At 42.0% G+C, this 16,995-nt stretch overlaps 2 protein-coding genes and 1 non-coding gene across 3 annotated transcripts; 2 read left to right on the top strand and 1 right to left on the bottom strand.

Moving 5' to 3' along the window:
* Positions 1-1,199: 1,199 nt before the first annotated feature.
* Positions 1,200-1,811, top strand: LOC112087784. The gene has a single exon (XM_024157766.1). The coding sequence runs from the start codon at positions 1,200-1,202 to the stop codon at positions 1,809-1,811; it is 612 nt and encodes a 203-aa protein (XP_024013534.1).
* Positions 1,812-7,077: 5,266 nt separating this feature from the next.
* On the bottom strand, positions 7,078-9,331 carry LOC112087783. Its single transcript, XM_024157757.1, has 3 exons — positions 8,886-9,331; positions 8,200-8,336; positions 7,078-8,061 (listed from the first exon to the last, which is right to left on the bottom strand). Exons 1-3 carry the CDS (start codon positions 9,286-9,288, stop codon positions 7,078-7,080), a joined length of 1,524 nt encoding a protein of 507 aa, XP_024013525.1. The 5' UTR covers positions 9,289-9,331.
* Positions 9,332-12,052: 2,721 nt separating this feature from the next.
* Positions 12,053-12,159, top strand: LOC112082438. Its single transcript, XR_002897111.1, has one exon. It is a non-coding gene; the product is annotated as a small nucleolar RNA R71 (small nucleolar RNA).
* The last annotated feature ends 4,836 nt before the right edge of the window (positions 12,160-16,995 follow it).

The raw sequence follows: 16,995 nt of genomic DNA, 5'->3' as shown, positions 1-16,995 counted from the left end.
TATATGGCCTTCTCACAATAAGGATCAACAGCATTGTGGAAGTAAAAGGGCATTATGCAAAAATACCTATGCGCGCCGCCGCCGTCGCCGGTGCCGGGCTCGTTGCTCGTTGCTTGTTGCATTTTTTTAGTTGGCTCTTAGGACTTTTGGGCTCTTGGGCTCTATATAGCTGGGTGTGGGTCGTGGGCTTCTTAGTTCCTGCGAAATATTTTTTTGCATATTGAAAGGATAAATCTTAGGAAATAAAAGATTGCGTCCAGATAATAACGGAAGATTTCCGAATCCTTTTACTTGCGGAAAAAGGAGAATATCTCGTGAATATTCCTTTTTGCCAAAGCTTATTCCTTGCGGATCAAGCTGAACCTTCCAGTATAAATAGACGCCCTCTTCTCTCATTCTAGATCATCGAATGAAAAATCGAATTCTCGAATACACCAAACACACAGCAAATAATTATTTCTAGCAAATCCCTCTCGTCTTAATATCGTAAGTGTCTCGAGAGCTATAGCGTAGTATAATCTCAGTTCGCAGATTCTATTACGCGTGTTGCGTAATAGTCTCATCACGGTTGTATCCTGGGATTCAAAAATCGCAACAAACCGTCACACATTACGGACAATTTATTGAGTTAAGGAAAGAGATCATATCTCGACTCCGTGTGTTCGTCTGTTTTCAATCGGTTTTCAAACTCTCGTTTTAATCTCTTACCTTAACATATCGTTTATAATATTGCTATTTTCTATTCGTGATTTCAATCGGATTTTTGCGGTCCTACAATCTTAACTCAATAAATCCGCTTCCTGCTTATCGCTTGAATCGGATTGAATATTGCGAAACAGTTTTTATAAACGGTTTTTGGAAAAGCGAGTTTTTAAAATCGATCTACAAAGTTTCTGAGAAAGTTTCTTAGCTATTTCGTAGAACTTTTGATCTGTTAAAGACGAATCTTCTGAAACGGTTTATGCGGCAGTCATAGACAGGTCCGAAAAAATTGTTAGGGTTTAAGAATGTCATCAAAAGATGATTCTGGGAACACCTATTTTCGAGTTCTAAGAATACCTATTGGTAATATCTGTGGAAACTCAAAGCGAATCATTTTCGGAAAAACGCTGTTCATAGCGACTTAAACGTCTTAATCGCTGATTTGAATCTTGGTTCTCAATACTAACTTCGGTTATCTTCTGTGAACAGATTCAACTATGACTAACGGTGATGTCGACATGACTACCAATGGAAGCTCGGGTGAAGTCAGAATGCCAGCGTCGGTAACCGCAGAACTTCATCTTGACAAGTTCGATGGTTCGAACTTCAAGCAGTGGCAAGAAAGGATGCAATTCTTTCTGTCGTCAATGCAGCTGAGCAAGTACCTCACAGAGGATCCCCCAACAGTGCCAGAAGGAAACAAAGATGCTACGATTCTGGCTACCGTTGAAGCATGGAAGAACTCAGACTTCCTATGCAAAGGGCACATCAAGAATCGCCTGGTGGACCAGCTGTTTGATGTGTACAGTGAGGTCAAAATTTCCAAAGAACTCTGGGATGCTTTGGAAAAGAAGTACAAGTCGTACAATGTCGGCTCTGGGAAATTCGCTACTGCGAAACTCCTCAAGTTTAAGATGGTGGATTCTCGTCCCATCATGCCACAAGTGCACGAGCTGGAACTAATCTTTCAAGAGATTAGGACTGAAGGAATGAAGTTATGTGAGACATTCACGGTGAACTGCTTCATTGAGAAGTTACCTCCAAGTTGGGCATACTTCCAGAACTATCTTGCTTACAAGCAAAAGGCCCTGTCGCAAGCAAGAGGCTAACTTGGTGGAAGAGAACCCCAAGGTGTGGTGGTATGACACAGGTGCTACCACACACATCTGTATTGACAGAGAAATGTTCAGTACCTATCAGAAGTGCAAGATTGATGATCAACTGAAGATGGGAAACATTTCCCAATCCAAGATTGAAGGTACTGGAAAAGTTGTGTTGAAGATGACTTCAGGCATGGAGGTTACTCTCAACAACGTGAAGCATGTTCCAGACATGAGGAAGAACCTGATCTCTGGTACTCTAATGAGCAAGCATGGTTTTGCAATCAACTTTGAGTCTGACCAGCTGATACTTAGGAAGAATAGTGTTTTCATATGAAAAGGTTATGTTAAGTCCGGATTGATCAAAATGTCTGTAATGACAATCTTGAAGAAAAACAAAGTTGTACATGATTTCAAAGATTTAATTAATAAAAACCCAGTTGCTTATGTGGTTGAGTCTTCTAATATTTGGCATGAACGTTTAGGACATGTTAATTACAAGTCCATTCAAAGACTGATGAATTTGAACATGATTCCAAAGTGCAAAATTAGCAAAGACAAATGTGAAATTTGTGTCCAAGCAAAGCTCACAAAAACACCATCACCTCATGTTGAAAGAACTACTGAACCTCTTGGATTAATATACACTGATATATGCGATTTAAAATATCTACCATCAAGAGGTGGTAAAAAGTATTTTGTGACTTTCATTGATGATTGTACAAGGTACTGCTACGTGTACTTGCTGAGTAGTAAAGATGAAGTCTTGGACAAATTCAAAGAGTACAAACTCGAAGTTGAAAAGCAACTGGCAAAGACCATCAAAATGGTCAGAAGTGATAGGGGTGGAGAATATGATGGACCTTTCAATGAGTTTTGCAAGATAAATGGAATTGTCCATCAAACTACAGCCCCCTATTCACCTAAATCCAATGGAGTTGCGGAAAGAAAGAATCGAACTCTGAAGGAGATGATGAATGCAATATTGCAGGAATCTGGGACACCCCAGAATCTGTGGGGGGGGGAAGCACTGCTCACCACAAATTATATCCTCAACAAAATACCTCGTAAGGTAACTGGCAAAACACCGTATGAACTTTGGAAAGGTAATGTACCTTCGTACAAATACCTGAAAGTGTGGGGGTGCTTAGCAAAAGTCGCAGTGCCACTTCCAAAGAAGGTCACAATTAGACCTAAGACTGTGGACTGTATCTTTATTGGATATGCTCACAATAGTAGTGCTTATCAATTTCTGGTACATAAGTTAGATGTATCAGATGTCCAAGTGAATACTATCATGGAATCAAGGCACTCGTGAAGAAAGAGATGTGACTACTTCTGTAAATGAGATGGAAGTAGAACAGGTTGAAAATGAACCTAGACGAAGCAAAAGAGCTCGTAAGAAAAAATCTTTTGGTGAAGATTTCATGATGGTCTTTCTTGTCGAGAATGAACCGAGATCTTACACAGAAGCCATGTCTACACCAGAAGCTCCTTATTGGAAGGATGCTGTCAATAGTGAGATGAGTTCTATAATGCAGAATCATACCTATGAGATAACTGACTTACCTCAAGGGTTCAAAGCACTAGGGTGTAAATGGATCTTCAAGACCAAGCTGAAAGCTGATCGTTCTATAGATAAGTACAAGGCACGCCTTGTGGTGCAAGGATTCAGACAAAAAGAAGGTCTAGATTTCTTTGACACCTATTCTCCAGTTACGAGAATAACTTCGATCAGAATATTGATTGGTGTAGCATCCTTGCGAGGCTTGGAAATCCATCAGATGGATGTTAAAACTGCCTTTCTAAATGGTGATTTAGAAGAAGAGATATACATGAAACAACCGGAAGGTTTCGAGGTTAAGAGTCAAGAGCACAAAGTGTGTAGACTCGTGAAATCACTGTATGTACTGAAACAAGCTCCAAAACAATGGCACAAAAGTTTGACAATGTGATGATGTCAAATGGTTTCAGCATTAACGAATGTGATAAATGCATCTACTACAAATGTACTCCAAACGGATACATCTTACTATGTCTGTATGTAGATGACATGCTGATTATTGGCAGTAACAAAAATATCATTCAACAAACCAAGAACATGCTCAATGGAAAATTTGACATGAAAGACATGGGACTTGCAGATGTCATACTTGGGATTAAGATCATTCGAACTTCAGATGGAATTACTCTGTCTCAAGATCACTATGCTGAAAAGATCCTAGAGAGGTTTAAGACCTACTCGAATGGAACCGCAAAAACTCCAATGGATATGCAAGCTCACCTAACCAAGAACACAGGTGAACCAGTATCACAGGTGGAGTATGCACGGGTAATTGGAAGTCTGATGTACTTGACCAATTGTACAAGACCCGATCTAGCGCATGCGGTAAACGTGTTAAGTCGATACACAAGTAATCCAGGTCATACTCATTGGAAAGCAATAACTAGGGTGTTGAACTATTTGCGATACACTACGAGTTATGGGCTGCACTTTGGTAAAGAACCAGCAGTGTTATTGATGCGTGCTCGCTCGTGTCAACTACGTGAGGGAACAAGTTTTACCCTTAACAAAACAAATGAAAGCCGCAAGTGCACAGCTAATCAGTTGTAGTATTTAGGGATCGAATCCACAGAGATTTGTGTGCCTGGTGATATGCTCAAAGTTTAATCCCTAAGCTACTCTGCAAGAGCACAGATGTGCAGTTGTAGTATCTAGGGGTCGAACCACAGAGACAAGAGATCACTCAATAAACCTTATGTAGATAGAGTTACGCTAAGCAGAAATATGCAGAAGAAATAACAATGCGACAAAAATAAATAAAGCAGCGATGAAGACAGTTGTAAATTCGATGTGATAAAGGATAGGCCTAGGGTAATTTTCAGGAGATCAATGAATGCAAATCAACTTAACAAGTCAGGGTTCAGGTATTAAGCACGGTTCTTGAACTCGAAACACAGAACTATAATTAACCAACTTCCGTTGTGAGAATTATCTAAGTTAAAATCCTAGAATTCCAAATTCCTTTGTAAATCCTACAGATTTAAACCAGCCTTAATTGCACAAGTTCGATATGTTCACAAAGCGGCTAAACCAAATTCCTTTGCGAATAGCTACTTTGCTCAACTCAGGTTCTTTCTAGTTATTCAATTACACTTCCGTGTCAATTAAGCAACCTAAGATCTAAATTCTAGGTGATCAGTCCAGAATTAGCTTTAAGAACAACCTAAGGTGAAGAACAAATAGATATGAACCCTAACTAGCAAGTTAATCAAACATTCAGAGAAAACCCTAATTAACCCTAAACCTAACAGGTGATCTACTCAGACATGGTTATTGAAACAACAAGCATGATGAATAGAAAGCAATAGATTAAATCGAAATAGATAAAGGGGTTCAAAATCTTCTCTCTAAACAAACAGAGTACAGACTTGTCTCCCCAAGCTCAGAAATCGCAAAAGCCGAAAACTCAGAGTATCTCTCTCTCAAAATCTAAAAGTGAACGTAAAAAGGGAATACAAATCCTATATATATCTCTAAGACACGTCTTGGGCTTCCTCGAAAACGTTTGGGCCCAACTCCTTCTTCAAATAGGAAACAAAATCGCCTTTTCCTTATTTCTCTAACAAGTGTCGCGCGTCACTCTCCATGGTGTCGAGCGTCACCAAAGCACAAAATCCATTCTTGACGAAATTGATCCTGATTAAGCTCCAAAGTGCTCCAAAGTCTCCAGTTAAGCTCCAAACGTACCTATGACCTGAAAAGACTCCAAAAGACTCGAAAGACACTAAAAAGACTCTATAAATAGGACTTATACCATGGTTAAAAACCATAAAAACCATGACATATCAACTCCCCCAGACTTAGCATTTGCTTGCCCTCAAGCAAACAGAACACCAAACAAGAGAAAGAAGTTTGAAAACACAGAGACTCAACCTTTCATTGGAACATCGCTTTGACCGATCACCCTGCAACTCAACTACTGCTTCATCATTCCAAATCGAACCACCATGTACTTCTCCGCAGACATTCACAACTTTCCAGATTAAGTCCAAAATTTCACAACATCGTCCATAAACCCTCATCGCTGGATCTCACTGATGATTCCAATGCCCAGAACCTTCTAGATTCTTTCCCATTCTGTACTCAAACAAATCAGCCATACAAACTTTGGTACTTTTTCTCTCCCCCAGACTTATTCTTTTCGCACAATGATCATCTTTTTTCTTCTTCTTTTTTTTTATGGCACATACTCGATAAGGATAAAGCTGCGAGTACTGATGGTGTTTGCCACCAAGTCCCCGAGTTGTCCCCTTACCTTGTATCAAAGGTTTTCAGCGAATAGTAGGGTCATGGGAAACATTCCTACCCCTCACTTCCTTCCTTTGTGTGATCATTCCATCTTAGAAGTGAAATAATGGGATCATTGGAAACATTCCTAGCCCTTCACTCCTAAGCGAAAATCATCTCAATCTTTTTGCCCTTTTTCTTTCTTAGCTCGTCACAAGGGAGAGAGATCACTTCATTAAATTTCACACAGGCTTTCATTGATCAAGTACGAATGAGGAATCAAGCTCTAAGGCATTAGTCACATCAGCGAGTTAAAAGTGAAGTTCAGTACTTAGCTCAGGTTAGTGGATTCTGTTGGAAACATGGACGCCTCTAGTCAACTGGTCAGCCTTTGGATTTTTCATTAGTCGGATCTAGGCTGAATCTGCAGCAGTGGTCACTTAGGTGAAAGGTCAGCACAATAATTCCAGGAAAAGCATCATGGTCTCCAACAGGTTTTGACTCAAAAACGTTTTGACACAACTGACTCTTAAGAAAAACAAACACAATGTCAGCAACTACCTCCCCCAGACTTGAATAACACTGTCCCCAGTGTAATCAAATCCGAAGTTGGTGACAAAAGAAAAGAAACAGAGAAACACAGGAAAAACAGAGAACGTACCTGGCTGCAATGATGGTGACGCGCGACACCGATGATGGTGTCGTGCGACACTTGTTCTCTCATACCCCAACAGACCAATCCGAATTTCTGGTTTTACTCCGGTTTCCTGATTTCCTAAATTTTTTTTTTTTTTTTTTTTTTTTTTTCTGAAGCAAGTGACAAGCGACACCGAAGGTGGTGTCGCTCGACACCAGCCCTGTTTCACCTAAAACACGAAAAGAAAAACGAAAATTACTGAAACAAAAGACTTATTTACAGACTCACCAGTGGGTTGCCTTCCACTAAGCGCTTGTTTAAAGTCATTAGCTTGACTTGATGGCGATTCAAGCAGGAGGTGCGCCATCTAGAGGCACGATATGTCCATCCGGAATCTCAGCTTTGGCCCAGTAGTGCTTCACCCTTTGTCCATTGACTGTGAACTCTCTGCTACCATCTGGTGTGAGGAGGACGATGGCACCATAGGGGCGAACTTCTTTGACTATGAAAGGACCTGACCATCGAGAACGAAGTTTACCAGGAAACAATGGCAAACGAGAGTTATACAGAAGTACTTGATCATTCGGTTCGAATTGCCTGGAGAGGATCTTGGAATCGTGATACGCCTTGGTCCTCTCTTTGTATAACTTCGAATTCTCATAGGCATGGTACCTGATTTCGTCCAACTCATTCAGCTGTATCAGTCTCCTCTCTGCAGCAGACTTGATGTCGAAATTCATCAGCTTTATCGCCCAGGCTGCCTTGTGTTCGATCTCCACTGGAAGGTGACAGGGCTTTCCATAGAGCAGGTGGAAAGGTGTGGTGCCTAGAGGTGTTTTGAACGCTGTCCTGTACGCCCAGAGTGCATCGTCCAACTTCGCAGCCCAATCCTTTCGAGTTTTGCCCACTGTCTTCTCCAAAATCTCTTTGATCTGTCGATTCGAGACTTCGACCTGTCCACTCGTCTGAGGATGATAAGGAGTGACAACTCGATGATGAACTCCATGTTTCCTTAGGATTTTTTCGAAAATCTTGTTAATAAAGTGAGAACCACCGTCACTTATAACAATTCGAGGCACTCCAAATCGAGGAAAGATGATGGTCTTGAACATCTTAAGGACCACCGAAGAATCGTTGGTGGGACTGGCAATGGCTTCGACCCACTTTGAGACATAATCAACAGCAACCAGGATGTACTTGTTCCCATAAGAAGAGGGAAAAGGACCCATGAAATCGATACCCCAGCAATCGAATACCTCAACCTCAAGGATGAAATTCTGTGGCATCTCATGTCTTTTGCTGATCTTTCCTCTCCTCTGACAAGCATCGCACTGCGAGATGAATGCATGTGCGTCGCGAAACATGGTAGGCCACCAAAAGCCTGCTTGAAGAACCTTAGACACTGTTTTGAATGTTGCAAAGTGTCCAGCATATTCAGATCCATGACAATGAAACAGCACCTCTGGAACTTCTGACTCTGCAATGCATCTTCTGTAAATCCCATCAGAACAGTGCTTGTACAGATATGGCTCATCCCAGTGATATCTTTGCAGCTCTCTCAGGAACTTCTTCTTTGCATAGCCCTTAAAGTTCTCAGGCTCAGCCTCTGCAGCGAGATAATTGGCAATATCAGCATACAAGGGACGTTGGGTAGCGGATACAGCAGCTGAACTGATCTCAGGAAGTCTGCTTCGAATTTGGGAGGTTTCTGTGTTCGCCTGAGTAAGGTGACGCGCGACACTAGTGGTGGTGTCGCTCGTCACTAACGTTCCTCCAATTCGAAAAACCTGCAATTCTTCGTCAAAACTGCTCTGGAACTTGGTTTCCACATAATACACATTCTCTTCTGGCAGGAAATCGTCTATGGGTACATCGTCTTCAATCCTGATGCATGAGAGATGATCTGCCACACCATTCTCAACCCCCTTCTTGTCCTTGACCTCAATATCGAATTCCTGAAGGAGTAATACCCATCTCAGCAACCTAGGCTTCGCATCCTTCTTCTGCATCAAGTATTTGAGTGCAGAATGGTCTGTGTGCACAATCACCTTCGATCCCACAAGGTATGGCCGAAATTTCTCGAAAGCAAAAACTACAGCCAACAGCTCTTTCTCAGTAGTAGCATAATTCCTTTGAGCATCATTCAGAGTTCGACTGGCATAGTAGATTGCATGAAGCTTTTTATCCTTCTTCTGTCCTAAAACAGCACCAACAGCAAAATCACTAGCATCACACATCACCTCAAAAGGCAAATTCCAGTCAGGAGGCTGCACAATGGGGGCGCTTATCAGAGCATGCTTGATCTGTTCGAACGCAGCAAGGCACTCATCTGTAAACTCAAACTTAGCATCTTTACAGAGCAGAGCAGTAAGAGGACGTGCAATCTTGCTGAAATCTTTGATGAAGCGACGATAGAAGCCTGCATGACCCAGAAAACTTCTAACCGATTTCGCAGAATCAGGTGGTGGCAAGCTCGTCATGACGTCAATCTTCGCGCGATCAACCTCGATACCAGCTGCAGATACCTTGTGCCCAAGCACAATCCCATCTCTGACCATAAAGTGACACTTTTCCCAGTTAAGGACCAAGTGTTTCTCTTCACAGCGAGCCAGAACCTTGCAGAGATTATCCAGACAGTCCTTAAAAGATGATCCGTAGACTGAGAAATCATCCATAAAGACCTCCATGAAATCCTCAATCATGTCAGTGAAGATGGACATCATACATCTCTGAAACGTCGCAGGAGCATTACAGAGTCCAAAGGGCATCCTGCGATATGCGAAAGTGCCGTATGGACATGTAAAGGTGGTCTTCTCCTGATCGTCTGGGTGGATAGGGATCTGGAAAAATTCTGAGTACCCATCGAGGAAGCAGTAGTAGGGATGGCTTGCAAGTCTCTGCAGCATCTGATCGATAAAGGGCAATGGGAAGTGATCTTTCCTGGTTGCTGCATTCAGCTTCCTGTAATCGATGCACATCCTGTGTCCAGTCACTGTGCGTGTTGGAATCAGCTCATCCTTGTCATTCTTCACAACTGTAACTCCTCCTTTCTTAGGAACCACGTGCACAGGACTCACCCAAGCACTATCTGAAATTGGGTAAATGATTCCAGCTTCTAGTAGCTTCATGATCTCCTTTTTGACGACGTCTTTCAGGTTAGGGTTCAACCTGCGCTGGTGTTCAATCGACGACTTCGACTCATCCTCCAAGTGGATTTGGTGCATGCACAAGTCTGGTGAAATACCTGAAATATCATCAAGAGAATAGCCAAAAGCTTTGCGATGCTTGCACAGCTTGCTCAGGAGTAAGGTAACCTCAGCATTGTTCAAGGAAGAATCGATAATGACTGGATAAGTAGAATTAGAGCCCAGGAATGCGTACCTTAGTCCTGCAGGGAGTTGTTTGAACTCAATCTTAGGAGCTTTCTCCTCACTCCAGTCGGATAACTGCTTCACCTTCGCAGGAGTCTCAAGCTGTTCAATCTGCGATGCTAGCTGCATCACATGCTCGCTGGAGTCCAACATCTTCGAGTAAGATGCTGAAATTTCGTCCAAGTGTTCAGCCTCAGAGGCAGATGTGGTCAGAGCTCTCTCAAGTGGGTCTGTAGGCAGCATCTCATGGAGAAAATCCTCAGCAAACTCCGTGAGAGTATCGACATAGAAGGTCTGACCATCGATTGTGGGCTTCTTCATCAGCTTGTCCATGTCAAAGTTCATCACCAGATCTCCAACATTCAGAGCAATCCTGCCTTTCCTGACATCGATGATAGCACCTGCTGTAGCTAGGAAAGGTCTCCCAAGGATAAGAGGATCTTTAGGCTGCTCTCCATACTCCAAAACCACAAAGTCAGTCGGTATCATGCAGTCTCCAACCTTGATTGGAACATCTTCTAGCACCCCTTCAGGTATCCTTGTCGAACGATCAGCTAGGATGAGGGAGATCCTTGTTGGCTTGAAATCAGTCATGCCGAGATTGACAGCTACCAAATAAGGCATGAGGTTAACACTTGAACCCAGATCACACAGCGATCTCTTGAATCTCTCTGTGAAGATAGAGCAATCCAAGACAAAGCTTCCTGGATCAGACAACTTCTCTGGAATTCGGTTCTGAATCACTGCACTGACTTGCTCAGAGATCATCATCACTCCTTGTTCATGGCTGAGATTATTGGTTACCATTCGCTTCACATAACGTCTGATAACAGGAGTGATTTTTACAGCATCAACCAAAGGTATCTCAATCACAAGCTTTTCCATCAAAGCTTTGCATCGTGCATCATCAAGCTCTTGCTTGAACTTCCTAGGGCTCCTTGGGTAAGGAACTTTAGGTTTGTAGACTTTCTCCTCTGCAGATTTCGGATTCGGAACATCAACAGCTTCGCTCTGCAATTGGTGACGCGCGACACTAGTGGTGGTGTCGCTCGTCACCGGCTCTGCAATCTCAAGAACTGCTTCAGAATCTTCTAAATCCACCACTTCAGGTGCAGGAGGCGTCTTCTTGGGATCAGAACTCAGATTTTTACCACTCCTCAACGTGATAGCACTACAGTGATGCCTTGGATTGGTGTCAGTCTTCCCAGGAAGAAAACCCTCTTGCCTTTTAATAGAACCTGCAGTTTGGGCTACCTGTGTATCGAGCTGCTTGACATGGGTGTTCAGAGCTTCGATTTTTCCATTCAGATCGATGTAGAGAGCATCCATCTTCCCATTAAAGTCCACAGTGAGCTTCTGCTGACCTTCTAGAATCTGTTCCAGCATAGACTTCATCTCATTTACAGGATTTTGAGGTTGAGATGAAGGAGTGCTGTAGTTCCTGGAAAAACTGTTGCTGGAAAAAGGTTTCTGGTATTGAGGCTTAGGCGTGTAACCAGAGAAGTTCTGATTACTGTTGAAGGTACTCCTCTGATTGTTTCCACTGTAATTTCCACTGTAGCTTCTGTTACCTTGCTGATTACCAAACCTCTGACCCTAAAATCCTGATCCACTGACAAAGTTGACATCCTCTTCCTCAACTGCATCCTCAGGTTCGAAACTCTCCACCTCCTGTGCGAATCTGACCGATTTCTTGCCCACTAAAAGGCTGTGCACAGAATCAAGTTTAGCCTTCACTTCAGCGATCTGCGATCTATCCATGTTCCCAGCTTGCTTCTTTCGCTCAAGATCAGCATTCTTGGTGCTGTTGCTGGATGCCAAATTTTCGATGAGCTCAACAGATTCTTCTGGGTATCTGGTGTTTAAGTTACCATTGCTTGCTGCATCATGTGCCATCTGATACCTCCAGTCGATACCTCTGAAGAAGATACCCAGCAACTGCACATCGCTGAAGCCATGGTGAGGGCAGTCTCGCTGGTACGATTTGAATCGCACCCAAGAAGCTTTGAATGCTTCAGTAGGTTCCTGAGAGAAAGTCGAGATTTTCGTCCTCAACTCCTCAGACCTAGCATCGTCGAAGAAGTTGTGCAGGAAGGCGTTCCAGGTTTCTTCCCAAGTGGTGAGCGATCCTGGCTCCAACTGTTTCAACCAGTTAGCTGCTTCTCCAGCAAGAGAGTAAGGAAACAGCTTGCAGAGGAGGAAATCATTGGACACTCCATTGTATTTGATGCTGGTGACCAAATCTTCAAACCTCTCGATGTGGTCCATCGGGTGCTCATGAGAGTGGCCATGGAAAGGGTGCTGACCTACAAGAGTGTAGTACACAGGCTTCAGCTCAAAATCGTTTCTTTGAAACGCAGGAGCGCGAATCGCAGAACGATTTGCATAGAACTGCTCAGGCCTGTTGTAGTCTCCAAGTGTTCGTCCACGACCAGCTGCAGGCGCAGGTTCCCTCGCATTCCGATCTTCTGGAACGTTCCTCTGATGTGGAACGATCACAGCATTACCACGCGGTGCAGGTGGTGGATTATGGTCAACAACATCCACTGGTAAAGGCGCTGGTGGAATGATGTTACCATCTCCATCAAGCCTTTGGCCTCTCGCATTGCACAGATGACCCTCTCGGTCTCTCCAGGTTCCATCATCATCACAAACAAGTCCATTGGCGTTTTCCATCATTGCCGGATCTCTTGCTTTCCTGTTCGTTCGCTCTAACTCAGCTAGCTGTTCGTTGCTCAAATTCACTAGCGGGATGTCCTTGTTGCTTCTGGTTCCACGAGTATGCATAAACCTGAAACACCAAAAACAGAGAGAGAGAAAACGAAGTAAGCAAATTAGGTTATAAAAAGAAAGGTGTCGCGCGACACCACAAGTGGTGTCGCTCGACACTAAGTTGAAAAACTTAGTCGAAACTCAAAAACTAGGTTTAATGGCGAAATCAAGTCCCCGGCAACGGCGCCAAAACTTGATATGCTCAAAGTTTAATCCCTAAGCTACTCTGCAAGAGCATAGATGTGCAGTTGTAGTATCTAGGGGTCGAATCACAGAGACAAGAGATCACTCAATAAACCTTATGTAGATAGAGTTACGCTAAGCAGAAATATGCAAAAGAAATAACAATGCGACAGAAATAAATAAAGCAGCGATGAAGACAGTTGTAAATTCGATGTGATAAAGGATAGGCCTAGGGTAATTTTCAGGAGATCAATGAATGCAAATCAACTTAACAAGTCAGGGTTCAGGTATTAAGCACGGTTCTTGAACTCGAAACACAGAATTATAATTAACCAACTTCCGTTGTGAGAATTATCTAAGTTAAAATCCTAGAATTCCAAATTCCTTTGTAAATCCTACAGATTTAAACCAGCCTTAATTGCACAAGTTCGATATGTTCACAAAGCGGCTAAACCAAATTCCTTTGCGAATAGCTACTTTGCTCAACTCAGGTTCTTTCCAGTTATTCAATTACACTTCCGTGTCAATTAAGCAACCTAAGATCTAAATTCTAGGTGATCAGTCCAGAATTAGCTTTAAGAACAACCTAAGGTGAAGAACAAATAGATATGAACCCTAACTAGCAAGTTAATCAAACATTCAGAGAAAACCCTAATTAACCCTAAACCTAACAGGTGATCTACTCAGACATGGTTATTGAAACAACAAGCATGATGAATAGAAAGCAATAGATTAAATCGAAATAGATAAAGGGGTTCGAAATCTTCTCTCTAAACGAACAGAGTACAGACTTGTCTCCCCAAGCTCAGAAATCGCAAAAGCCGAAAACTCAGAGTATCTCTCTCTCAAAATCTAAAAGTGAACGTAAAAAGGGAATAAAAAATCCTATATATATCTCTAAGACACGTCTTGGGCTTCCTCGAAATCGTTTGGGCCCAACTCCTTCTTCAAATAGGAAACAAAATCGCCTTTTCCTTATTTCTCTAACAAGTGTCGCGCGTCACTCTCCATGGTGTCGAGCGTCACCAAAGCACAAAATCCATTCTTGACGAAATTGATCCTGATTAAGCTCCAAAGTGCTCCAAAGTCTCCAGTTAAGCTCCAAACGTACCTATGACCTGAAAAGACTCCAAAAGACTCGAAAGACACTAAACAGACTCTATAAATAGGACTTATACCATGGTTAAAAACCATAAAAACCATGACATATCACCTGGTATTCTTCTACCGTTTTTAACTTTATGTCTAGACTAAATTGGTTTTAAAGGTTGGTTGTTTTTCTTGCGAATTAAACTAAAACAAAAGAAAGCAAATAAATCTATCATAAAAAGCAAGTAAAGAAAATCGAATGGAATGCAAATGGAATAAGTAAAATATCGAACTAACCAAAAATAAGGCAAGTAAAATATCGCATGAAAAGTAAATAAAGCAAGTAAATAACGAACTAAGGAAATTGAAATGCAGGTCTAAGAAAGCAAGTAAAAATCGATTGAAATAGTACACTATGGCTAAAAACGCTGAGCTTTTGGGAACTCTAAGGGATCATAATCGGTTTGAACACTAAGGTAGATAGATTGGGATTGACAGATAACAATATATGGGTTCTAGAGCTAGAGTACGGCGGTATGACTACGTCACTGTCGTGATCATAACCAACTGTTTCTCGCAACCGTGACCAGTAGGTTTCCACTCTGGCCCTGGAATAGAGAGAACGCAAGAGCTGCACAAGACTTGTCAATACTCACGATCTCGCCGCAGGTAGGTTTCCACTCCTACGGAAAAATCGCCTGTTTCATTCTAGGGCTGATACTTAATGAAAACTTTCGCAACACTAACTATCTAGATCAGATACTAGGTGATAAATCAAGCATACATGCAATAAGAACAAGAATAAACAGAGAACCGGTCGAAATAACAGATCTATAAACCTAGATGTCTTAATCGATTATGAGAGCCCCTTTCGGGAACCCTAAGCCCAACTCGGGATCTACTCAGACATGGCTGAGTTCGACATCATCATTGGTTTTAATAAAAGTAATGAAAAACAATAAAGAAAAGAGATAAAGAAAGATTCTCTATTGAAGAACTCGGACTTGAACAATCTTCTACAAAAATCTCATAAAAACGGCTAAAGGAAAAGGGTTTCTGTAAAGTATGAAGGGTTCTCTCTAAAAACGACCTAAATGACATGTATTTATAGTCTCCAATACTCCATGGTCTCTAGGGTTCCGGAATTGAGGCTGGGAATGACTTGGGCTTCAGATAAGTGGGCTTTAAGTCGGAGCTTGAATGCCGCGGTCGGGAGTGTTGTGACCGCGGCAATTGGCTTGTTGGCCGCGATCGGGAAGCTTCTGACCGCGGCAAATAGCTTGTTGGCCGCGGTCGCGTGAGCTGCTGGCCGACTTCGAGTGGCTCCGGGGCTAATGAAATATCTTGCGATCCAACCGTTGGAATGTCTCCAAACCAAGTGCAATTGAAAGCTGGTTGATTCTTCTATAAGTTGTCCAATTTTAAGGGTGATCAGACGGTGAGAAGGTCTTCGTCTCTCCATGAGAGTTCTGACGGTCTGCATTTATCCAAAAGAGTTCATTTGTTCCATTTTGTGCCTCTTTATCCCAAATTACCTGAAAAGTCTTTTAAAATCCGGAAACATAGAAATCCTTTGAAAACCTTTGAAAATGGAGTAAAAACACCTGTAAAAGATATTAAAATGATCCATAAAAATGGTCAAAATCCGGTGTTATCAACTCCCCCAGACTTAGTCTTTTGTTTGTCCTCAAACAAAACAAAGGCTAAATCTCAGTGAGAGGTTTGAAAACGCAGGAACTAAACAAAATCTCAGAGACCAAACTTCTAGACCAATATTAATCAGTAAGCGTCAATCGGGAATAGCCTAGAAAATTCTCACTAGCAATACAGGCATAACTAGTCCGTTAATCCGTCATGCAGAAATCTATGCACTAAAATCTAACTTCCAGTCAACTAGCTCTTAACATTCATTAAAAATCTCGGTGGTTCTCATCAAAGAAAATCTAGGCAAGGCAATCTAGGCTAGGTGTAAAGAAGGATTATTTTGGGGGTATGGCTTAAAGTGTTTAAGGGTTACCTGAAGATCTGGAGGATGCAGGACATTATGCAAAACCGCAAGAGAGAGTGAAGCTGTTGGTATCCACAGTTTTCAGTCACTTTCTTCTTGACATAGATTCATGGTCTTCTTACTCAAGTTCTCTCCAAACTCCCCCAGACTTAGATTTTTGTAAATCTTTCAAAACAATAGCTCCTTAAACGAATAGTGGTTGCTCATTGCTCCACAAATTTCGACAATCTAAGACTCATTAGGCTTTTTGTTTGCCTTTCTCTTTTCACGTTTTTTTTTTTTTTTTTTTTAGAGATAGGTAACACCTTTAGATATAGAGTCTTAGAGAGCACGAATTTACCAGTTAATATCTGTCTTGTAAAGCTTTATTATGTTTCTGATACTCTTCCTTCCCAATTCCATTCAGTCTCTTTTGCGAGTGACTGAAAACTGTGTCGCTCCTCTTCTCTCCGACGTTTTTGCACATATCTGCTGATATAAACTAAAGAGAGAGTGCATGAGGATTGAAAACAAAGGTTTTGGGTTTAGGGTATGGTACCAGATAAAGATAAACTGGTCATCTAGGACGACAAAGAGTGGTAAAAGTGAGGGTAAAAGACGTCCTAGATGTGTATGTCGATGCCTGCCTAAAATCAATGATGAGAAAATTAGATATCAATATTAAGTCCAAATAAAATGAGCTAGTATATCCTGTCAGAAAGAATCTCCATGAATAGAAGTCCTCTGGTGGGAGTTCGTAGTGCAAGTACTCTAGCTACCGCCTAATGTAGTGCTAACCACAAATGAGCTATCATGCATAGTGTAGAAGTGTGCAGGTCTAAATCATCATAGTTTTGCGTCAA

The sequence above is a fragment of the Eutrema salsugineum genome, unplaced genomic scaffold (genome assembly GCF_000478725.1).
Source record: "Eutrema salsugineum unplaced genomic scaffold, Eutsalg1_0 scaffold_8, whole genome shotgun sequence".
Lineage (NCBI taxonomy): Eukaryota > Viridiplantae > Streptophyta > Magnoliopsida > Brassicales > Brassicaceae > Eutrema > Eutrema salsugineum.
Note: the sequence above shows the minus strand (reverse complement) of the source record. Positions and strands in the feature narration are given on the sequence as shown.